This window comes from Melampsora larici-populina (genome assembly GCF_000204055.1).
Source record: "Melampsora larici-populina 98AG31 unplaced genomic scaffold MELLAscaffold_37, whole genome shotgun sequence".
NCBI lineage: Eukaryota > Fungi > Basidiomycota > Pucciniomycetes > Pucciniales > Melampsoraceae > Melampsora > Melampsora laricis-populina.
In genome coordinates, this window is record NW_006768801.1 from 138950 (window position 1) to 163310 (window position 24361).

The following is a 24361-nucleotide window of genomic DNA, read 5'->3' on the forward strand; positions in this document are numbered from 1 at the left end:
AGCGGTACGGTACGTTACGGTCCGCGCCGTACCGCGTTCCGCCTTTTGACACTACGGTACCACCGTACCGGAATGCCAAGTGTCAGAAACCGGTTACGGTCCCAATTACAATTACGGGTCCACTTCGTTACGGTAAACCGCGACAAAACCCGTTATGACTATGGTTCCATACAGGGTTTTCCCCTTAACCCATTACCTCGCACATTCCTGATACCATCCCACAATTTTCTCCACGCAGGGGCCTTCCAAAACCATATTGATCCTTACAAACTCTCAATCATCTCCACCTCAATCCTATTCACGTCGACCAAGACCTGGTTTACCTCATCATTTCATTCAACCTCCATGTTCGAATGGAGCTAGCCAAAGCTCAAATGGACGATCGAGCTCTTGTATCTCTGCTGTCATGTCAAGTCATTCGGGCAAGCAGATTTTTGACCCAACATCTTTCAAAACCTGGCCACCGGACAGATACGGAATCGGAACTGGAACTCAAATAATCCCATTTTCTCAGGCCACCGAGAGGCCAGAGCTAGATATGAAGAAGATGATGATGGGTTGTCTGCTACTACTTACAACTACCCGCAATCAATCGTTCTCGTTTCGAATTGTTTTTCTCGTTTCTTGTTAACTTCTTTAATCAACAACATGAAGAAAAAATTAGTATTTTCGTGCTTTTTATGATATTCTTCTGTTTTGTGGCCTTTCTTTCTCATCTTTTGATGTTTTCTTATCTATTTTCTCTCAAGAGTATTGCTATTATTTTACTTCTTTTCTTGTCTCTCGTTAAGAGGTCATTATCATATCTTTTTTTTTTTTTTTTTTTCATATTTTGGATAGAATAGGCCGCGACGACCGAAATCTGGCCTTGAGATAGGCATCGCGGTACGCTTCATTACAGCACAACCGTACCAAAGTGAGCATTTTGCTACGGTGCTCCCCCACAACGTTACGGAACGGTTAAGAATTAATACGGTTGACCGTAACGTTATGGGTTTTACATAACGTTACGGCGGATTACGTTGAGATCCGAGCGTTGGTGATAGCCTATGACTTGATTAGATGCTTCACTTGATGTGTTTGAGTGCAAAATGAAAGGTTAGTCCAATCAACAAGCTGAGTTTCACTGGTGTTGGCTGATGATGATGATGGAGCCTCAAGGGTGTTGAAGAAAGCTTTTTCCAAGTCCAAAAAGGTTCATTTAAAGTAGTATTTGATCTCATTTCATGACGGGGATGGAGTCAAACTTTTCTTGACATAATTTTTGCCAATCAATGTTTTGCAATACCATTGCAAATACAAAACACAACCCAACTTTCCCTTAGATGAAAGAGATGAAAATGCAGATTGATTGTGTGACTGCCAATGCAAGATATGGAACAGTGAGATGACCCAAGTGGATAGAAAAATTGTTGAAACTTTGTAATAGCATAACACAGGGACAATCAAGATGGCCACAGGGCATCTCAATGGGACTTGACCAGAAGATATGGCAAGTGGTAACCTTTTTTGCCAGTGATTACAGTCTTTCATTAGTGTTAGGAGGATTCCTGAATCTATTGCAGAGATACCTAGAAGATTTACTTTTTCTGGGATGACTCCTGTCTGAAATCATCAGATCTCATTCACACATGTAATGCACAAGTTCAATACAAAGCTACTAAAGAGCTCCCTTCTTTCCTTGTATTACAGGTCAAATTCACAACAGGTTTGTTGATACTGGGTTCATGTGTACTTCTGATGAGATCATGATCCTTGAATGAAAACCCAGCAACAATTTTGTATCAATTTGAAAAGAGTGATCAGGATTGCAGAAGGAAAACTTGAAATGAATGAGAGGTCATGGAAAAACTTGAAGTGAAGTTGAGGTGAAAAAAAGAAAAAGGTTAAAACTCAAAAAACATTGTGATTTTTCCTTGATCATTTCTCGTTTTTTCCTCACCTTTTCACTAACAAGAAAAAAAAATCAAACACATGAAAAAGACTTAAACACAACATAAGGAAACCCATCTGTGAGCATGTTTAAGATCACAACGCATACACATACACACATACGCAGACAATCGGGTCTCCTCTACAAAAGACATCTAAAAGAGTAAAAATGACGAGGGAAGATCAGAGGGTTGAACAGGTTAGAGTGGACAGAATCATTCGAAAGCTTCTTCGGCACTCTTGCGCACGAGTCGTCTGACTTTCTTCTTATAAGCAGCAGGATCATCGCGAAGCTCTTTGGCGGCATCTATGTTCGCGGGCGATTCAGTATTCGGATTATCAGATGCTAGAAGAGAAGTAACAGAGACGAGCTGTGGGGTCGAATGATCAGTCTAGCTTGTCGGTCTTTTACTCAACAGGGAAAGAAAACGAACAATGGATTCAATGCCGTGGACGGGTAACCAACGTTCGCCTGCGTCTTCATATCCATACTCGTCATTGCCTGGAGGGTGTAGAATGGAGATACAAACTGTACCATCACTGTAGACTGTATACGCAGAACGAAGAGTTGGTTTGGTCAGCATTTCATTCTGGTGATTTTTGCAAGTTCAAAAACAGTGGAGGGAGACAGAACTGTTAGGATGCCACATTTGAGTTGTGAATCGGAGTTTAGGCGGTAGTAGCGGAAATTCTTGTGGAAATGACATTCGTGCTCTGAGGAAAGCGCCATCACTACAAAATCGATCAAGGTTCAATGAGTTAGTTCGAGAAAACTCTATACGTTTGACCCGATGTAGGACGTACTATAAAGTGTCAGATGGACTGATATCATTTTTTGGAGACATAAGTCATAATTCACGCGGCGCAAGGCCGAAAGTTAGTTTCCTAAACTTTTGAACGATCCCAAAGCTTTGTGTAAACAATCAACAACAAGAGGTGGTATGTACCCAAATATTGTGATGTCCCATTCGTAGACATCGTTATCATCTACTAATCCAGCCGAGAAACCATCTACAGGTCGTTTGCGGAATTCTGATGGTGTCAAGTAAAAAGGTGCGAAAGTCAATTGAATGTAAATAGGATCGAGGATCGAGGAAAAGAGAGGTGATAGAGTTGATGTAGCGGAAAGGGAGGGACTGAGACGATCACGAAGAAGGGTGCTAACCGGCTAATTGTTTTCGTAACAATACAGCGGATGGGTAAGAGGCCATGGTAAGTAAGTTCGCAGAGTTTGGGGTTGAAGTTGATAGTGATATTGATATTGAGACTGAAGTTGAGGATGCTGAAGTTGAAGGTGAAGTTGAGGAGAGAAGTTGATAATATGTAAGCAGTTGTAGCGATCCAAAACCTTCTCCTATCCCTCGGCTTCAATGGTTGTAGGGTTTTATAATCATGAACTGTAATGAAATTCTAATTCAAAGTTCGGTTGCCATGTTAAACTGTAAAATTATCAAACTTATCGGAGAAATCACAATACACATTTTAGAATTTCACAAAGGATGTCAAACTTGGACTCCACAACAACAAAATTGGAAAACAACTCCAGGTTGGTTTGGTCATTGAACCTTCCAGAACAATTGCTGATAAGATATTGGGTTCATTTAGAGTGGACAAGACGAGTTGAAACCCTTGATTATCGATACTGCTACTCAAGCATTGAGATAACAAATTACTATCCACAACTATTCTTTCATTTTCTGACAACAAGGATGTAGCTAGATTGCTGAGAGCAGTGCACCATTGCAGGGAAAGAATTACATGGGGTCAGAGCTTTCAGTATGACCCAACACTGACAGGCAACATGGTCAAAAATGCAGAGATTCTGGATTGAGATCAAAACAACCAAAGGTAAGTTTCAATCCTAAAAGTTGGATGGAGAAGTCAAGAACATTAGTCAGTCTCAAAAGGACCCTGGCAGGCCCCTACCGGGGTGTCTGACAAAAATTAGGACTTTTTGGAAAGAAATTCTGGTCAAATATGGAATTTTAAGCAAATGAGGACTTTTTTGTCAGAAGCTCTCCCCCGCTTTTGACTGTGTTAAGCTGGTTTTCTTTGGAAAAGAGTCCAAATCAGGACCTTTTTTGTCGCATATAAGAAGTCCTGAGGACCAGTCAAAAGCTCCAAGTATTGGACAAACATCCTGGGGAAACTGGTAGAAGCCCAAGCCAACACAAGGCCCATGCAGGTAATTTGATCTCAAGCAAACAAGGATGATAATATTTGATTTTTGTCGGTTAAGGAGATAAAAAAATGGTTAAAAAACTACCAAGACATGACTTACTAAGCGTCTTCTGTATCAGCTGGCTCAATGGCCAGCAAAATTGTCTTTCATCCTCATATTGCTTGACCGACTGATCAATCTTTATGGATAGAAGCATTTTGCAAACCAACCAAAAGACTGAATAACTTGCCTCATTTTCATGGACTGATACAAGGTTTGCGCTGCCCAATGGTTTGAACACATAGATGATGTCAAATGCATCAAGGCTGAATGTCCAGTATGCAGTCATATATGAGAAGTGGGAATCAGTCAAGGCCATGCTGGGTTGTAAGTCAAGATCTGCACCGCCACACAGAATGGTATTTTCCTTGATCATGATTTAAAAAGTGTGTGTGTGACAAAATGGCAGCCTTGATGTGCCTTGGAAATCAGGATATGCTTTGTGTTTTGGTGTCTGAGTCTGTCCTATTAGGACTTTGTTTGTCACAAGCATCCTCCAGCCCGGTCTTTTTGGGAGCTTTTTGGTCACATGCATTTTGGTCCAAAAGCCAAGTTAGGACCTGTTTCATCATATATATTTGAGGCTGAGAAGGCCCAAGCAGGATTTTTTGTCAGATGGCTCAGTAGGAGCATTCCAGGGTCCTATCTCAAACCAAAACAGGTTTTCAAAAAACCTGGTACACCTAGTTGAATTTTTGGCTAGGAGCTGTGAAGACATATCAACTTGATCAACAGAGTTACACAAATTTGCCACCAACAAAGGCAATTTGGTGTACCAGGTTCAGGTTTGAGACTGGCTATTGAACATGAAATACCCCTTGATAAAATCACAAAATCCCACCCATCTCTCACATTCTGTCATATCAAGTACAAGGAAAATAGGGGGTTTTGTGGATAGAAAAGCATGAGGTAGATGGGAGAATGACTCAATCTAAAGTCCTGTCATGCTTCTCAAAGAAAAAAACTAAACCCCACATTGGCTGTCTGGCATGGTATCTATCCAAGGGTTGAATCTCTTATTGATATATGCACTGAGTTCTTATGATATTTTTTGGAGACCTTCCGATCAAGAGGAATCTTTTATTTCCCAAGCTTCTCATCCACAGTGAATTTTCATCCAAACCACATTTGTCCTGTAATCAAAGGCAGAGTTTATTCATGACATATAAGCTTGAGTCTATTCTTACACAACAGATTATTGATGGTTTTTGTACTTCAAATCTCTATGTCCAGGTGGTCCATGGGAAAAAGGCTTGAACCTTATCCAGAATGATTGTCCAGTGTTTGATCAAGATGTTGAGACTTGACAACCAATGTGCTTGTACAAAATTGACACCTGCCTTGGGGCCAGGTTTAATGAAGTTCAACTTCTCAATTTTGAGAAATAAGTAAGATGATTGGCTTTACTTTATTGGAAAAGCTAGAACCTTTTGGATCCACTTCTAGAGACCTGAATTGGCCAACATTGTTCCTAATGGTTTCTGCTGGTATCTATATAACGAACAAATCCATAAAAAATGAAACCATACAAGAATATACAATGGATCATGTGAGTCGTGGGTACCACAAAGACTCACAAGGGAATAGTTCTATTTAGGAGTCCTTAAGATCAGACTGTGCTCAACTCAATCAGGTTTGGGATCTGGACAGCCCTCTTGGAATCATCCCAGGCTGGCTTTTGTCAAAAAAAACAGCAAAACTTGGTTTTGCATCCAGGTTGGACTGGTATCCTTCTGAAATGTTACAGCTTATTAATTGAAACAATCATGATCTCCCTTCAACACCAATAAATTTTGGGCATTTAGAACAATAACAGGGGCAAAAATAGATGCTTGCATTGGGGTGAGCGTTGAAATTTTCTTGTTTTTTTTCAATGTTTGTTCAATTTTACTGCCAAATTCTTTCCCTTTTCTTCCTGTTTTCTTCCTGTTTATCAGCTGATTACATGATAAACAGGAACCGAGAGAATTAACTAGGCCTTCCTCAGCCTTCATTCCTTAGCAAAGAAGCCTGAGGGAGGGCTGGCCCATGTGCTCACTTCATCTCAGCCCCTCAGCTGACCCTCAGTGGCATGCCTTGGAGTCTGCTGATCTGGGATTTTGGACCAGGGTCTGAGCTGTTCTGAGTATGCAGTGACTCATGAACTAATTCTGAGTACTCATCTGAGAGACTGAGCTCAAAGGACGCTCATCCAAGATGGAAATGAGCATTCTCCAGCAATGCACAGCAAAATTTGAGCAAAAACAGCCTGATCACCTGAGTATGTACTACCAAAAATGTCAATTGAAGGAATTTGAAAGAAAACCAATCGTTTTTTGAAGAATTCAAGCACACCAGTGTTCAAGCAAGTGTACAATGCTCACCTGTATGTGAGCATTGATTTTGGCGCCTGTGAATGGTGACATTGAATTAGATGATCTACAACTATTGTTTCTTGAGTATCAAATTATCTTGCAAAAATTGATATCATGATGAAAACAGAAAATCTTCAAAGCCTGATCCATCAGCCCAGATACCAGAATCATCATTGGATTTCTGTTTAATATGCTGAGGTGATGGGGTCCCGGACCCTAACCAAAAACATGGAAACTCTTCTCAAGCTATCAATTTCTCCTCCACAACTGGGGCAAGTGGTATGTGCTGAATACCAAGGCTAACAACAAAATCAAAATGTATCAACAGTGGAACTTGAGGTAAGCTTCATTAAATTGTTTGTTTCAGCAAACAGATAAAAATCACATACCCAAAGCCCATCTTGCCAATCAATATCAATCTTTGTGAAACATGCTAGCACTACTATGTCATCCAAGTCATTTTTGTCTGTGATTGGAAAGCTTTCTTGAAGTAGGATTCCATACAATATTCTGAACTTTGGTGGTAATTTGTAGTCAGGGCGTTTTTGGAGGTCTTCTTTGATATATGAAAGAACTTTAGATCTACCAAGTGCTTAGAAGTGCTTCTGCTAATACTAGCAGAATTCCATTTAATTTCTTCGTCCAAAGTTCAAAATTAAATGCTCACTTCAATGTGCGTGTCGCTGCACGGATGGATTCAACCAAAGATCCTGTGCAATGGGCAGCAAGTCAATACCTTGAGCTAGATGGAGCTCTGAATCTCCGCGAAAGACTGGACCATCTGCAACGTTTATTCCAATTCCCATCAGCTCTCTGATTGGCACTCAGGCTTGGGGTCAATCTAAACGTGTCAGAGCAGGTCAGAGCCCATATCCTCTCCCTTATTGAAAGATCCTCCTCTTGTTAACCTTCGAGAGCAACACCTATGGTTTTCCCGATGTAAGCTTCTTGTTGAGGGTGTCAAACTCAGCGCGCTATTTTCTGCAGATCACGTAGCTTGATATAGCTTATGTGCCTGGAAAGTTTCTTTAAAAATTTGACAAGTGTTCTTTGAAGTACCCTTGTTGCCAGTTGTTTATATGGACTGAAATGCTTGGGAGGTAAATCTGCTCTGAAGACCGGAATATGAGTTCCCCGTGTAAAAACCCTGCTGACAGGATCTAATAGCTCAAGAACCTTCAAGGACAATAACTTGAATGCAGTATTTGAAGAAAACTCAGCCTCCTCTGAAGGTCTTTTCTTTTCACCACATTGGCGTGGCATAGCAAGAAAACCCCACAGTAACTATGCGGAAAAAGCACGCACAGTACATATAGGTATGTATCATGATCATTCTTACGGCCTTGAAGGAAGATGCAAGTCGAGAATAAATAAACTCAGAACTGGGTTGCCAAAGAGGTGATCAGTCAGCAAGTTTGTCGCTCTTGTCCCGCTACTGACACGCAGCGGGCGCTACATCATTGCAAATCGATACTGACCAGCAGATGCTGTTTTTCAACTAAGGTTGGGGTTAAGTTTTGGATTCCACTATTTTGAGCCCGCGGATCACTACCCGTAGCCCGATCCCGGGGCCGGACACCGGGCTACCAAGAAATTGTAGCCCTATTTCAAAAAAAAACGGGCAAGAAACGGGCAAAAAAAGGGCAACCCATATACATTATACATATCTGGCCCGCGCCGAGTGACCTCTTGTCGTCCAAATGCCATCAAGTAACCTAAGTGACCTGGCTATATGGGACACGAGAAGGTCACACATCGATCTCACTTATCAATATCATATCTCGAATCATAATTGTCATTCAATACATAGCGTAGCATGGCATAATGATTTCGTAATCGTAAAAAATACCGCACAAATTGAGTTCGTTCAGATACATAGATAGAGAACCTTCATACAACATAGTTTAAAGAGGGAGGCATACATAGTGATTTACACAAAAGTTGGAACAGACAGTGAGAACCAGTGAGTGAGAGTGAACGGGAAAGAAAAGAGACAAAACAGATAAGAAAGACACAAAACAGATACAAAACCAAAAAGTACCGAAGAAAAGGATAGACGTGGACCAATAAACCTATCTTATGCTGAACTTGAGCCATTACAGTGGTCTGCCCACCAACGCATTTGAAGTTGATACTTTCTTATCCACTCCGGCATTTGTTGGAATGTGGATGCGTGATTATGGTTGTACACTTCAGGAAATGGTACTAATCGGGGCCCACTACCCAAACTGACAAAGTGGTCACCATTGACAAAACCCAGTATGATAGGATCGTTATTGTTAGGCAGTGTACGATAAGGGAAGAAGGTGTAAGAATTGACTTCAAGCGGATCGAAACAGATAACTGGCTGATTGTAAGTACTTGCAATGACGAATCCGAGGTAGGGCATGCGCATCCAAAACGCCCGAGTGCAAGTGGGTCCCTGGGGTTGAAGTCGCACAAGCAGGTCTTCAATAACCTCGGTGGCGTAAGGTTTGTTTTGCCGAGTGGACATCCGAGTCTTTCGGGAACTCGTGGTCGGGGGAGTTGAAAGCAACTGTTCATGGTCCTGTCTATAAAAGGTAAGCTCTTCAAGCAATTGATGGCGAACTAATGCGTATGATTCGTCGTTGTATATATTGATAGCTTGGGCAATTGCATAGAAGCCACAATTGCCATAAGCAGGCGGATTAAAGAGCGACTGGATGTAAGGAATTATGATTTTGGGAAGTTGCTGCAAGATGATTTGTTCTTCAGGTTTGAGTAGAGCCCTTTTTTGCAATTGATTAGAAGCATTAATCTTAATTTGACTACTGCTGGCCATTGCCTTCTTGCCCTTCGTTTCTTTGACCACTATTTTTTCAATTGAATTCGAAGACTCTGATTCAATTGGAAATACCGCGGCGCCAAAAGTCCGACTGGCTTCCAAAGTTTCTTGAACCTTGGGGTCACGTGGATCCAAGTTGAGATCGGTTGCGATCAAGCATAGACTGAGTTCCGGAATGAGCACCTGCCGAAGGTAGAAGTCGGGGGTGAGAGGTGCTGCCTTCTTTGCATTGAGATGATTATAGGAAGAAGGGTCTGCCAGGAAAATCGACTCTAGTGTTCGCATGATAATCTCAAAACCTTGATACCCATAACTGGAAGATTCATAATCAGTGAAATTGATATATCCATTGTGGACTCCAAAGACTTACTATCCGGGTTGCTCAACCTCAATATTGTCCAACATTTGAAAAATGCGCTTGCCGTTGTCCTTCAACTTCTTCTTTGCGTCTTCAAGGTAGGTAGAACCTTCTAATTTGTTGACGATTTTGCTAAGGACGGCGGTATGACCCTTGATTTGTCTAAGATCATAATAAATGGTCACTTAGGGTTAGGAGGTTAGTGAAGGACGTAGAGATGAATGAAACATACTCTTCTAAACGTTCGAAATGGATGTTGATGGGCCATCCATTGCTAATTCCAAAAGGAATTATTTCCCTTTCGGCCTGATGTAGGTGGCAAAAGTCCGTGTATTGCATGAACTGTGAATTCAACAAATAAACATGATGGTTAATTTGTGATTACTCGAGTGTGTGAAAGAATGGAAGCAAAAGTACTTACATCAAGTTTACCCTCCGCACGTTGCATTGCCAGAAGTTCGGACATCAAGGTGAGGAGTTTTGTGGATGGTTCCTCTGGAAGTGGGTCATCACAAAAGGGACACTCGTCTTCAGATTGATCTTGATCTGATTCACATTGGTCAGATTGATCACTTTGGCTTGAATGATCGGATGCTTCATTTGAAGCCGAATCTCTTTCATCTTCTTTGATGTCGGATAATGTAAGCGGAATGATATCGAAGTCTTGTGAATAGGAAGTTGCAGAAGTGCTAGCTACTGGCGGTTGTTCGTCAACAACTCCGGCTTTGGCTGATTGAGCCAGGCGACGAGGGCATGTGGTGATTTTGTGGCCATCGATGTTGCAGTAGCTGCACTTGCAGGTCCGAGGTTTCTTGCTGGCCTCCTCCAATTCGATATTTGATTTCCATCGGCTCGTGTCGTTTTCAGGAGCAGTACGCTTTGAAGTGTTGGCACGAGGGCGCCCGCGAGTGTCGGTTTTCACCTCGGCGTCCAAGATGGGCACCAGTGAGTAACGACTGGTTTGCAACAGAGTGATCTCGCTGAAAAGTTTACGCAGTGAATGTTCGGGCAGGTCAAGTAGCTGGTCAAATTTACGTCGTGCCACTGCAACGAGGCCGTGGTGGGTTGCTGGAGGGTCGTCCATTACGAGCTTCCATTGGTGATGGATGACATCGGGCAATATGTGGTCCTGATTGTCTCGATGTCGAGCTAATTCATGGCTACACGGAAGTCCCCATGCGCCGGTGAAAGTGTGAGAGCATTGAGTTTGAAGTGAGTCAGGGAGCATTTCATATTGAGTCTTGAGTTTTTTGAGGGCAAAATGGGAGACTACTCCGTTGAGATCCTTGAAGAACTCCGGAAGGTCCTGAAGCGTCTTAGTCATTTCGATACCTACTAGAATTGAGATTTCATTCATTTGATGCTCTTCAAAACGTTTAAACGCGTTGAAGCATGTTAAAAAATCATTGTTACGGCCGTCTAGGAATTGTTTTGCACGGTAATGACTGCCTTCGGTCCGTGAGGTCGAAGAATTCCCAAAGTGAAGGGTCTTAGATGTGAATAAAACGACAAATTTCTCGCTTCGATAGAGCCAAGTACTGTTCAAGTAAGCAAACACATCATGCGCTTTGGCCACCTTAACTACAGCTGCGAGATTGGTGTCATAGTCGGTGTCCGTGGAGGATGAGACAAATTTGTTCCATAACTTCATAAAGTCAGACCACTCAGCGTCTGAGAACTTACTCTTGCAATTCTTGGCTACGTTGAGATTGATGTGCCAGATGCACAAGATGTGAACCGAGTCAGGAAAAATTGAACCAATGGCATTGATTAAGGCTGCTTTGGCATCCGTGGCGAAGGTTTGTGGCATTGGAGCAGCAAAAGACTCGTCCTTGTTCTGAAAGACGACTTCCTTCAGCTTTGATAGAGCCCACTCGTACTGATTTTGCTTTTTGCTGCTGAGAAAACACATTGCCACGGTAAAGGATCGATTGGTGTTAGTAGTGCCTACAATGTGTAGCAGAGGCAAATTGAAACGATTTGTCTTGTAAGTACAATCGAGGCTGAGGACGGTATGGAATCGTCGAGCTAGGATGATTGCTGAAGGACTTGCAAAAAAAAGATTCAGGAGAGTACCGGTTGGCGAGGTAAGAGTTTGATGGGCCCATTGAGATGAAGCAATCAAATCGAATAGTCCCTGAATGGGCGTTCGACCATTAAGCCACGTGTCCCTGAGACGATATTGTGCGTTGTGTATGTCACGGACTAAAGGCTGAGAGCCGTGTTCCACGTTGAGGAGACTACAAATCTGGCCTGCGCGAACACCGGCAGAAGACATGAAATCAATGGAATTCCTAACTTCGGGAGGGAATCGTCAGTAGATAGCCATGTTGTGAGGTTCGTTGAAGGCTGGGTGATTATGTTGGTGTTTGTCGGTGTGCTTCTTGTCTTTACTGACCACCCATCTATCTACCCCGGTCCAATAGTTGAGCGAAATTTCAAACAAACAACCAGTCTTCTTTGAAGAAGTGGTCCTTCGCTGAGCAACTGACGACTGCCTGGCACCAAGTGAGCACCAAAGATACACTCAAACCGTCCGCTGGTGTTCGGTTTTGTGGCTCTTGATAGCCAGAGCAAAGCCTTGGTGGCGTGCGACGGCATTTAAATACATCAGGCCGTTTTCAAGTTCGATAAAGGCCTTGCCCACTTTAGGTGATTCTAACAAACGAACGGGTGGAACTCCTACCACCAGTACAATTAAAAACAAGTTTGATTTGTTGTTAGCAAAAGAGATTACGTGTCCAATCGGGCATGAAATACAAAGTTACCAATTGGCGGCCAATCTGTGTCGCGTTCGTTTTGAATAAGTTCAACAGCCTCGGCAATATTCTGACCGTCCGGCTCGACATTGGGTTCTTCAATGGCTGGAGCAGTAGCTTGAGTAAGAGTAAGAGGGCCAGGTAAACTCGAGTTAATAGCCATTGAGGTGTTGGTAGACATTGAAGGTGGAGGCATAGAAGCTGGAGTAGAAGAGGTGGGGGTATCAGGGGGACCGTTAATTCCATGATTGGTCGAATGATTCATGGGGGTGGTGAAGGGCCCACCGTTCATTGAATATTGATGGGGATGTTGGAAAGGACCAGGTGGTGGAGCCGTTAGTTGAGAAGGTGGTTGAGGAGGAAGAAAGTGGTTTTGAGAAGGTTGAGAATGAATGAAATTGTTTCCAGGTGGTTGTTGATACGGATTGAAAGGTTGTTGAAATGGTTGTTGATAAGGGTTGTGATGTTGTTGATACGGGTGGTGGGGTTGCTGATAATGGCTTGTAGTGTGTTGGTAAGGGTGATTAGGTTGTTGATACGAGTTTGGAGGTTGTTGATGTGGAATATTGTTTGTAGGTTGTTGATGTTGATAATGTGGAAACAGTGGATGACTTGGGTTTACAGGGTACGCGTGCTGAGGTCCGTGTGGGTTCGGAGTTTCGTGAGGGTTATGAGCACCTTGCGAAAACTGTGGATACAGGATACCGGGAGGTGGATACGCGTAAGGTGGGTTCTGGGGCTGTATGACTTGTGATTGAGCCGGGTTTGACAAGTGAGCAGGCAGTTGAATCAGCTGTGCGCCTTCAGATGTCAAGAGAGCATCGGAGCCTCCCCGAGGCAAGGTGGAAAGTGCGGAAAGTGCGGAAAATACAGGTTAACATACAGGGTATAAGTAGTGAGCACATTTGTTTCAGCATCCCAAAGCAGAGGGGCCTTTTGGAGCTATGACCAATGCGGATCATTCCAACAAACGTTCCATCCAGCAAAAAAAGTCAACGTGAGCGACTCCTCAACAAACCGAATTACCAGTTGCTCTCTGATTGTATGGAAGCAAATTGAAATCAAAAAAGATGATTATGATCTGTAAGGATCTCAATTCGATCTTTACTGACTTGGTATTAGATCACTTCATAAGCATCCACCTGGAATAATTGAGAAACAATGTTATTTTCGATATCATCTCGAAAGAAAGTGTTTGCGGAATTAACAAAGTCTCAAAGATAACAAACGATATCATTCAAAACTTTGATCTTGATTCTTGATATTGTTTGAGACTTCGATTGACTTGAACGATCGATCAGAAAATGATAATACTATCGATGATTAACTGGTGGGGAGTTGGTAGGCCTTGTTTCTCCTCATCCCCTGCCTCTTTCAAAATTCAATCATTTGATTCGCCTTCGGCTTTCCAGATGATGTGCTATGAAATATGTGCAAAGGAAGCTATGTAGCATCCCAAATCGGACGGTGCTCTTTGAGAGCAGCCTGTATAGGTCTGTACAAATTCCGCACTTCCAATATCCGCGCGGAATTTTTCCGCGCTTCGCGCAGGCTCCAATTCTTTGGATGTCAACACTGTGAGCGAGGCGGGTGGGGTTGGAGTGGACATAGTGAATTAAGCTTCAGAGAGAGTATGGTGCTGATGTGTGTGTATAATGCAATGTGAGTAATTAATGGGGTTGTGGGAGTTGTGGGGTTGTGCAATTGTTAAAGGTTGAAGGGTGTTTGAACTGGATACTACCTTTGCTAAAAAAGTTGACCGGGTCGACCGCTGATGAAAGAGAAGTGAGCTCGAATTTGGCCGCAGCCTGCTGTGCAGCTGCTGCGCAGGTCCCCAAAATCCAAATCCGATGCACCCAAAAAAACTTCAGGGTCCCAAAATCACAGCCTGCTGTAGGATTGGTTTCAACCCCCTGGGTCCCATTCCATTCATATATTGATATTTTCTTAAATCAACATGGTTTTACACCCCCACATGAACCCTCTCTTTCTGGATTTGACTCTGGATTTACCTGAGGTATGGTTATATTTCTCCATGCTTTTGCTTCAACATTTGATTAATGCACTGTCTGATTTGTTTTTGATCACACTTTGATTCCACAGACATCACCAACAGCAGCTGAAAGAGGACCACTCCAACCTGAGGAGAATGAAGAGTTTGTTTTTTATTTTGATTGTGAATTCTTTGTACTAGACAAGGAGGAAAAGTCGGGTTTTGCACTTTATAAGGGCACACACTGTGCGGTTCACTGGAGCTCAACTCAATTTGACTTGGAACAACTGAAGGCTGCATGTGCTGAAGCAGCAATCAACATTGCTACTGGAAAATCAATGACACCGTTGATCAAGAAGTCGATTTTCAAGGACTCTGGAAAGTGGACAGCCTTTATTTCAAAAACTCAAAATTTTCCCAAAGGAACAAACAATACTCGCAAATTGTTAACGGCCGAGAATGTTCAGACCTGGGTTGAAGAAAGTAAACTTAGTACGACGGACGGAGGAAACATAAGGTGGAAGGAGGGTTAGTTGACCTTTATGTATGTATTCTCCTATGTGCTTGGTAGCTTGTGTGGCTACCTCGTGGCCACATAGTCCGTGCATGGAAGGGCCGGTCCGGGCGCAGGAGCTCTCTGAAGCCCTTTCAAGAGTTGTGTAGCCCAACTCTGAGAAGTAGGGCACGAATGTGTAGAAATCAAGGCTGCGATATGTTTTTGAGCCCAAGCATGTAGCCCCTTGATGTCCGGCTCAGGCCAAATTTGGCATAAGTCTCTCGGGTTTCATCGGGGAGGTCGAGTAATGCCCCAAAACAAACGGGCTACGGGAATTTCTCGACCGGGCTCAAAATAGTGGAATCCTAAGTTTTAAGATGACCTTTCGCGGCGACTGTTAGGTTAAGGCTGTATGCAGGGAAGACTCAAAAATTTTTTGAAGTGGGCGTGTGTATGTAATTGTACAACCCAATACCAAGGAAAGATACATACCATCGCCAACGATTTCGAAAGCCATTCAAGTCAAGCATTCAAGCAATAAAATGACTAACCAAACTCAAGAAAAGGTCCAGCATGAAGCACCGGAATCCAAGATCTCAGAGGAAAAGGTCTCAGAGCGAAAACTATGGGGTGGACGATTTACAGGTCAAGATCCCAATCCCTCAATTGACGCTTTATACGATCTACTGACGAACAATCCCATTACTTTACACAGGCGCAACTGATCCTATCATGCACGAATTCAACCAATCTCTGTCCTACGACAAGAGGCTCTACAAAGCTGACATCTCTGGTTCTATCGCATATGCAATGTGTCTCTTCCGGGCTGGGATCATCAGTGCTGAAGAAGCCGATTTGATCAAAAGAGGTCTCAAAGAAGTCGAATCAGAGTGGGAAAATGGCACCTTTAAACCTACTGCTGACGACGAGGACATTCATACTGCAAATGAGCGTCGACTTTCGGAAAAGATAGGAAAGGCTGCAGGCAAACTACATACTGGTAGAAGTCGAAATGACCAGGTAGCAACCGATATGCGAATTTGGCTAATGGAGGAGACTGAGAAGATCATGTACTACTTGCAAGACTTCATATCCGTGATCACACAACGAGCTGAACAGGAAATTGATGTCTTGATGCCAGGATACACTCATCTGCAGGTTTGTAGTCTGATTGGCTCTGCTTGAGTATGCACGATGTAGTCACGACCTTCACTCATGATCACCTAATTTTTGCGTGTGTGCTCAGCGTGCGCAACCCATCAGATGGTCACACTTTCTCATGTCGCACGCTTGCGCTTTCACTTCAGACTTGTCTCGACTTCAAGATATGGTCCCTAGGATCTCGGTTCTACCTCTTGGATCGGGCCCTCTGGCCGGAAACCCTTTCAGCATTGACCGCGAATTGCTTTTGAATGACTTACGTTTCAACAGTCTCTCGGTCAATTCCATGCATGTTAGTACATATATCTCGATTCAAGTATTCAAGTAGAAAATGAATGTTTCTCTCATCCTCATAGGCGGTCTCTGATCGAGATTTTGTGGCGGAATTTTTATTCTGGTGCACAATGACGATGATCCACATGAGTCGTTTTGCAGAAGATTTGATTATCTATTCCTCTGCGGAGTTTGGCTTTGTAACATTATCTGACGCTTATAGGTAATCATCACTCTCGTTCACCTCAATCTAGCACCAACGCCATTTTATGATGATATGACTAATCATTCTTCTATCTTGATCACAGTACGGGTTCGAGTATAATGCCTCAAAAGAAAAATCCAGACTCCCTTGAATTGTTACGTGGAAAGTCAGGAAGGACATTTGGCCAGGTCTGTCTGAGTAGTAAGATTTTTGGTAGCCTCGTGCACCGTCTGACAAGTTCTCAACACTCTGGATCAACAAACAGCTCTCGGGTTTCTTGATGACTCTTAAAGGTCTTCCATCCACTTACAACAAGGACTTACAAGAAGACAAAGAACCCATGTTTGATGCTGCTGACACGATCGGTTCCGCGCTCAGGATCTTCGAAGGGGTGATCACTACCATGAAGGTAAGATATCTCATCATCTGTACAGCCGTAAATCATTTATCGACCATGCTTTTTTCTGTAAGATAAACACAAACAAGCTAGTAGGGGCATTGTCGCCTGATATGTTGGCAACTGACTTGGCCGAGTACCTGGTGCGAAAAGGGGTGAGTTTTATTCTAGTGGTCTCCCATACTTTCTTTCTACCTGAATGTCTTGAAATCAGGTGCATGGACTCACTTAACATGCTTTGACTCTCAGGTTCCCTTTCGTGAAACACATCATATCTCAGGTTCCGCAGTGAAGATGGCGGAACAGATGGGTGTTCCACTTTCACAACTAACCCTCGCTCAGCTTCAAAGCATATGTCCCCTCTTCACCGAGGATGTAGCAGACGTATTTGACTATGAGAAATCTGTTGAAAGGCGAGACGTTTATGGTGGAACTAGCAAGAGTGCAGTCCTCAAGCAAATCGAACGAATCAGAGAATCTCTTAGACCTTGATCTTTATGTCCTGTTTCCCGCTCTCATCAATCCTTGGTATCGCATAAAAATCCTTACAAGGTTACTAAATCGTATTCGCCCCTAATTTCCCCCGTGTTCACTAATTCAAATTTGACCAATGGATGGCAATCAACCTTCTATGCTGCTTTGATATTGTCGTAGGTCGCTGAAAGCTATATTAGTTCTTGTCACAAGTACTGCTTTGCCATCAAGGCGTGTTGGACTGTCTCGGATCTTGTACTTAGTTGAATTACCTTGTCAAACACAGCGCATTTCACCCTCCTTGAAAAGAGATTGGAATGTGAATCATACCCAACCTTCTATAGAGCCTGAAAATTGACGTTCATCGTTTAATCACTATATTGATATAGCAGCTTATGGCAGATCAAGAGATTAATTAAGTATTTGATAAAGTGAAACATAGCACCATTTACAATCTTGAGCAAGGTATGTAGTGTACATTGATGACGAGTGTGAATGTCAAGAAAACGGCGCCTCGGCCCTACTAACTGATGGTATTTTACAAGAGCGTGAAAACAAGATTGAAGCCACTGAGGGATGTGATACAATTTTATGAGCTTTGGGTGTGATTAGGTACAAATTATTCCACAACATATATACCAGAGTAAGATGAATGAGAACGAATCGCGAAAGAAACCATCTTGAGATGACGAAAAATTCAGAGAATGACGAATCAAAGAACGAAGAAAACACTCTTAGGACATGGTACTGCCGTCACGAAAGACGAATGAGCAACCTTCCGAATAAAGGAAATAATAGTGTGGAAACTTACCTAGAAACATCCGTTCAAAACACTGAATATACAAATGTACACAACCAAGGCACCTCCTGGAATTGACCAATCATACACTTCAGGCTTTCTGCTTGTTCTTCAAACTGAATCTTGCCAACCATGAAGACGTGCATACAAAACAATCTCGCTGGACGGACCTAGAACCTCTCTCGTATCGATTTCATAAACTTTTCCTGCTTCTTCTTTTGCCAGCTGAAAAATGTTCTCGCTAAATGTGCTTGAGACTCATAACGTGAGCCCATCACTAAAGTACAAACACCCAACACGAGAGCATATAGATATCAGACATGCAACGACAAAGATGGAACGGCACAAGCCGCCGCGTTTACAATACAGGGCGTACCTTGATTCAAGTCAACTCTTCGTTGTCTAACCTCATCGCACTGAGCTTGAAGACGTTGGATGAGTTCAGCATCCTCATTTGTCTCGATGGGCGAGTCGTCTCGGGCCGTGTCACCACCCTTGTCTTTGACTGCTGCTCCATTATCCTGTGCATTGAGCAACGTTTTGGTGTGCCTTGTAGCATATTTTGACTGGCGATTTATCGTCCTGATCTCACGAACGGCACTTGAATCATCGAGCTGATGACCTCAATCAATAAACAGATATTCTCTCAAAAGGGGTCATGAACTCTCACCTGTACAGAGTTATTGTTGGGTTGAATATTCCGTTGGTTCACTTCGGTCGTATCCTACATGACGCGGACAAATGCACACCAAAACATCAGCAAGAAGACTGGGAATCTCGGGGGGGGGGGAAACATACTCCATCTGATAAGCAGCTGGCTGCGCGACAGCTGCGTAGAACCGCCTCGCTAGAGTCTGCAGGCAGAGCGACGTCTAGAAAATGGTGGAAGAGTAAATCAGCGCGTGACAAGATCGTATTAACCGACCATAGAAGACAGTCTGGTCACTTACCTTCTTGCGGTAAATTGAAGGGTTTGATGATGGCTTTCTGATCATCAACGTACTGCTCACAACCTGCTATCAGCAAGAAAGCTTCACTTGTTGGATGAGTGAGTTCACTTACATCCAATCCCGCGGCACCTTCTGTTGCGAGGTGGTTCAAGGCAAATAGTACCTATATTGATGAAAGCGACACATGTAAGAGAATCATCTATATCTATACACTGATGGAATGCACAAACCTCGCCCGCAGTGTCTCTTTTGCCAATGAAATATAGATATGATGTTTTTGAATATCAGTAACTGTTGTCAAGTCAAAATAGACGATCGTCCCTACCCATCAATGTCCTGGTCTCCAATCTTCCCTGGTTCAAGTCGGAATATGTTCTTGACACTAGTGACCGTATTAGCAGTCAGTCCGACGACTTTTGGCACAGCCTTTTCCCAATCCATATCAAGACTGCTTACCCCCACATGTTCCCTTGGTCCTTCTTGTCACCTTGCACTCCTATGAATTTTCTGGCAGGTTGTCGCGCCGTGTTCGCTACTTCCGCAAGGTGAGTCTTGTAAACTTGTCTATGGTAGATAAGTTCTTCCGCTGTGCCAAGGGCGATCAACCGAAGACATTCGACGCTTCGTTTTTGACCAATCCGACAGACTCGGTCCATTGCTTGTGCATCACTACTGGGATTCCATGATGGCTATGAGAGAAATCAATCCGAATCAGTTGAGTGCGAACATGCTCTAAGGTAATGTATCAAAGGGACTGTACGTCGAATATCTAGGTGGTTCAACATTCATTTTGTCAGTAACAACATGGTAACAACTTTACAACGACGTCAGAGACAACCTATTCACCACAACTTTGTTTGCCGCAGTCAGGTTGAGACCGACTACACGACGTTCCCAGTTGAAAACATCAGAACTGAGTCGGGACACTTTGTATAGACAGCAGACTTACCGCCACCAGCCAATGTACTGGCAAGAAATATAAATTTGTCGGGATCGCGCTGAAACTCGTCGACTCTTGCCATGCGCTCGGCAGTCGGAACTTTTCCATCGAGACGAACAAATCTAACAAAAGATAAAGGTCAATAAACTTAAACGATCTGAGAGTAGAGTGAGACGGTCTATCTAACCCAGGAAAATCTTGCTCGAGCCAGTAGCTTAAAATGTCCATCATTTTGGTCCACTGTGAAAAGATCAAGACCTTTGCACCTTCCTTCTTCCATTGCTGGAGTAGCGGTTTAAGGACTAGCCATTTCCCACATAATTCAGTGTCAGCGTCAGCGGAATAGTGGTGCTTCCTATGAGTCCAGTCTCCTGGGAACAGCTTTTTGATGAACTCTCTGTCCTGGTCGTATTTTTCTGTGCGGTCTTCTTTGTCTGTAGCCAAGACGTAAATTTAGTTCGGAAGCAACATCAGTTAAGCTGATGTGGTAGATAAAAATCACAAGGAAAACATACTAGGATAGAGTAATGCTAGATGGTTCGCAATCTACAATGTGGGTTCATCAGCAAATGGATTGAAGGTGAATTTGGGAGAGTGATTTACTTTCATGCAGACCGTCAGGTTTTGGAATATTCTCTTAGACCAGCCCTGATCACAACATTTACCGCGAGGCAAGGGTTGACTGGAAGACGATCCAGTTGAGTACAGTGAGTAGTGAGCGGGATATGTTGTGATCTGTTGGGGATAAATGAAAAAAATCACCGTTTTGTATTCTTTCGACCGCAGGGACACGGTTCAGTGTGTTTCATCATATTGACCACATCGTCACTCGCCAAGAGGTTTTTGTAGGCAGTCCTAAATATCACACCGCGAGATCGAAGATGCCATATGAATCAGTTGATACAGCACGTATGTCTTAATCACCAGATTGAAAATTCGAAATGATCAGTTACCTCTGGGAAGCAGTCATAGGGCACAACACGATGCGATCACTCTTAGACGGTAACTAGACAAGAAGGCGTGAATAATAGTTTCGATTTGCAGGTATGTAAGGAGTTGGTTGCTAACCTCGTGTAAAATCTCCGCTTTTGTTCTACAATCAAGGAGATGTCAGCGGAGCAGATGTTGTGGAAGCAATACAATCTAGCTCACCTCCTTAATTGAAGATCGGGCCAACAATTGTTCACCAAAGCTAGGGCACGTGCCTGTATAAAAAGTTAAACGCAGGATAATCAGGTTTTGAGTTAGAAGATAAAATCGAGTCTTGACTTACTTTACCCAGTTTGATTTCAGACCGAGACGCATTGGCCTTTCGGGAATGGAGAATTGGGTCAGACACAAAGGCCTTCCACATATGGTAAGTGCCAAGGGCAAATGGCCTGGCCCAATCAAATAAGGTGTGAAGTTCGCTAGATGTCGTGTGGACCAGAAAATCGCTTTGAGCGTGTTGAAACTCTTCAAGGTTCGAAATTGTGTACTCACGCAAGATTGTTTTGCATAGCAGTACCCTGAGAGACACGCGCAGGATAAGAAATTATCAACCTTGAGCTGTTGTGACTGACGTAAATCCTCTTTGAACAAAGTAATCTGATCTTACAGTAAGGCCAAATCGAACATTTGTCTTGAACCTCTGACAGGCTCGGTAGGTTGCCGTCGTTGGATTTTTCAGTCTTTGCGCTTCATCAACCTGAAAACGACACATCCAGATTGGCATTACAGGATAGAGTTGATTTGAAATCTTTGCAAGAACTCACTATCACAACACTAAAGTCAAGATCATATATCTCATCGATCATTCTGGTTGCACAATTGAAGCCGGAAATTACTTTTCCGATGTTTAATCGTGTTCAGAAACTCGTGGTTAGTAGGCTGCTTAGCTTGGTAGATCCAATGATCAAAACTCACAGATGTCGTAAGCGCCTGCTTTGAAGCGCCTGAGAGTATGAGCAACATCTGTAGTGCTGCTGAGGATGCCAACCTGAAATCCACAACGCACAATCAATGTGATAAGCAGTCAAGCCACTCGAATGGAGAATTACCATATACCTCGAAGTAGCCCCACTGTTTGAAAGGAAGAGGTTAGTAAAGGGAATGTTTCGTGGAGACATGCAACTCAAGAGACAGCACCATGACGAACCGTTTCTAATTCTCTGGCCCAATTGTCAATCACACTGTTCGGACATATAACAAGGCACGTCGGACCCAATGCAGAAGGCCGATACGACTTCTTACTGGCGTTAACTTTCTGCCTCCGGCGACCTACATCTTGAACATTTCCTGTTTTAGCTACAAAAGATGCCAGAAATATTAGTGATCAACGTCAGATTTGGGCGTCTCTGCTTTGAAGAAGGAATCTGGCCTTACCCATAATTACCGCCAAGAACGATATAACTTGGATTGTCTTCCCAAGGCCTGCGGAGTAAATCAAAATCAGAGATTCCTTGATGTATTGGTCGAAGTTGCACTCACCCATGTCATCGGCTAAGATTGCCCCATTTCTGGCCTGATAATGACTGAGCAAAAAGTTCACACCATCACGTTGATAAGAACGCAGGAAGCGGTTGATGTTTGCTGTCAGGGTAAACCCGTCGGCAAAGTCAAGGGCGCCGATGGAGTCTTGCTCGGCATTTTCGATCGGGAAATTCGGTCTGGTGTCAATTTCAATCCTGGGATAGCTTAGGGCCTACGATACTCAAGGTTCGGAGGGGAGCGAACATCAGTGAAAGATGTGGAGGTCTCAATATCATGTATGTTACGGTCTACCATCTTTTGGTGTCTGTCTCTTTTGGTCGGACGGGTATCATCCAGTTCCTGGGCGGCTGGACGTTTGCGGGGAGTGGGATCAGTCCGTGATGACAGCGAGTTGTCCTTGGACGACAGCGAGGTAGCCTGCTCGCCCAGATTGTGTGGGCCACTGTGAGCAGGCGCCTTGAGTCTGGAAGCCTTTTTGTTTATACGTTGAGGCAAATCGTTATCAGAGGCTTCCGGAGGCACAGTCCCATCCTTTGCGTCTACGATAGTGATTTTGATATCTGCGGGTGTGGAATCATGTCAGGATTGCGCTCCAAATAGGCTGGGCGAGGTGATTTACCCAGCAATTTGATCAGGGGGTTATATTTGCGTTGCTGAGCGGCTTCCGCTGGGGTCATATGTTCGGGAGGTCGTCCTGCCCGGTTATAGTCCAAAGGTTCGCGGAGGCATTAGTATCATTGGTAAGGGTTCTACTTTCAAAAACAAAAGGAGCTATGATAGGTAGGTCCGCGATTGACCTTCTTTAGGACGCCATTTTCGAGCTTTCAGTTCTGGCCTCTTCTCATCCTCGTCTTCGTCTGTCATAGGACGCTTAGAGGGTTGGAAAGGCTTTATTCTAGATTTTCCACGATTCGTCTCATAATACTGGCGCTCTTCTTCGATATGTCGAGCCATCTCGTTTGTGAAACTATCATCCGATGGACATGAATCGCTATCTAGCGTGGCCTGAGGATTCTTCAAAACTCGGCGTTGAGGATTCGTGTCGCCGGGCTGAGAGGTAGATTTGGCCCGTCTCGAGGATGGCTCGCGGTCTTTCATTTCTCGGGAAGCACTCAAAGGTGACCGAAATCGAAGCTGATGTTACTGGATGAAAAATTGGTGTGGTGCAAGATGCGAATAAGTGTGAATGATATGATGAGGTATTGTAAGATAACTGATGAGGTTGTGATGGAGAGATGTGGCAAATGTGTATCAACTTGTAATCGACCTCAGCATTTCCTTAAGTTCCACTTAGTCTACCACTTGCCAATCTACTGCCAAATGCGGATTTGAAAGTGAAGCATAACTTCTCCAAGCAGAATCTCCAGATCCTGTTGAGCTTATCAAAGCCCATCTCGCGTTGATTCATAACTGGACGTGACTCACCAAAAGCGCTTGCACGTAATTCACCGAGGCATAACCCATGATCGAAAGCTATGACGATGTCTTCAATTTATCAAGTATTGCGTCATGTTGGAAAATCACGAATCCCTTGGAACCCGTTTGTCTTTCCCTTTGTTCTCTTTGAAAACCTCCTAGGTGTGTTAAATATGAGTTTGTCTGTATGTGGTGTTCAACTTCTTTCACACTATGTACCACAGAGGATTTTGTGGCCTCATACCAGTTAAAATAGCTGACATATGCGGCCCACTACAGCACAGTGACATTGTCAAGTAACCGATTTAGTTGTCGCTTCCCTGTTGCCACGTTAACATGGCTGATCAGAGAGACA

The 24361-nt window shown here is 43.5% G+C and overlaps 4 protein-coding genes across 4 annotated transcripts; 1 reads left to right on the forward strand and 3 right to left on the reverse strand.

Annotated features, from left to right (window-relative positions):
• Positions 1 to 1589: 1589 nt before the first annotated feature.
• MELLADRAFT_75353 (uncharacterized protein) lies at positions 1590 to 3327 on the reverse strand (the record flags this gene model as incomplete). The annotated part of the gene is made up of 6 exons (XM_007413601.1): positions 1590 to 2303; positions 2367 to 2479; positions 2567 to 2664; positions 2737 to 2754; positions 2880 to 2964; positions 3098 to 3327. 6 exons carry the CDS (start codon positions 3141 to 3143, stop codon positions 2148 to 2150), a joined length of 516 nt encoding a protein of 171 aa, XP_007413663.1.
• A 9077-nt stretch (positions 3328 to 12404) lies between these two features.
• MELLADRAFT_90363 (uncharacterized protein) lies at positions 12405 to 13347 on the reverse strand (the record flags this gene model as incomplete). The annotated part of the gene is made up of 2 exons (XM_007413600.1): positions 12405 to 13258; positions 13314 to 13347. The coding sequence occupies 2 exons, from the start codon at positions 13345 to 13347 to the stop codon at positions 12405 to 12407; spliced, it is 888 nt and encodes a 295-aa protein (XP_007413662.1).
• A 2040-nt stretch (positions 13348 to 15387) lies between these two features.
• MELLADRAFT_117388 (uncharacterized protein) lies at positions 15388 to 17755 on the forward strand (the record flags this gene model as incomplete). The annotated part of the gene is made up of 8 exons (XM_007413460.1): positions 15388 to 15564; positions 15635 to 16077; positions 16166 to 16372; positions 16437 to 16576; positions 16662 to 16746; positions 16824 to 16967; positions 17030 to 17110; positions 17205 to 17755. 8 exons carry the CDS (start codon positions 15462 to 15464, stop codon positions 17445 to 17447), a joined length of 1446 nt encoding a protein of 481 aa, XP_007413522.1.
• A 1744-nt stretch (positions 17756 to 19499) lies between these two features.
• MELLADRAFT_90365 (uncharacterized protein) lies at positions 19500 to 23688 on the reverse strand (the record flags this gene model as incomplete). The annotated part of the gene is made up of 22 exons (XM_007413599.1): positions 19500 to 19560; positions 19635 to 19867; positions 19939 to 19947; positions 20025 to 20059; positions 20128 to 20240; positions 20306 to 20552; positions 20634 to 20664; positions 20722 to 20800; positions 20881 to 20973; positions 21072 to 21124; positions 21187 to 21211; positions 21271 to 21323; positions 21392 to 21626; positions 21681 to 21805; positions 21873 to 21943; positions 22024 to 22096; positions 22256 to 22404; positions 22483 to 22530; positions 22588 to 22801; positions 22882 to 23150; positions 23210 to 23284; positions 23388 to 23688. The coding sequence occupies 22 exons, from the start codon at positions 23686 to 23688 to the stop codon at positions 19500 to 19502; spliced, it is 2592 nt and encodes an 863-aa protein (XP_007413661.1).
• Between the last annotated feature and the right edge of the window lie 673 nt (positions 23689 to 24361).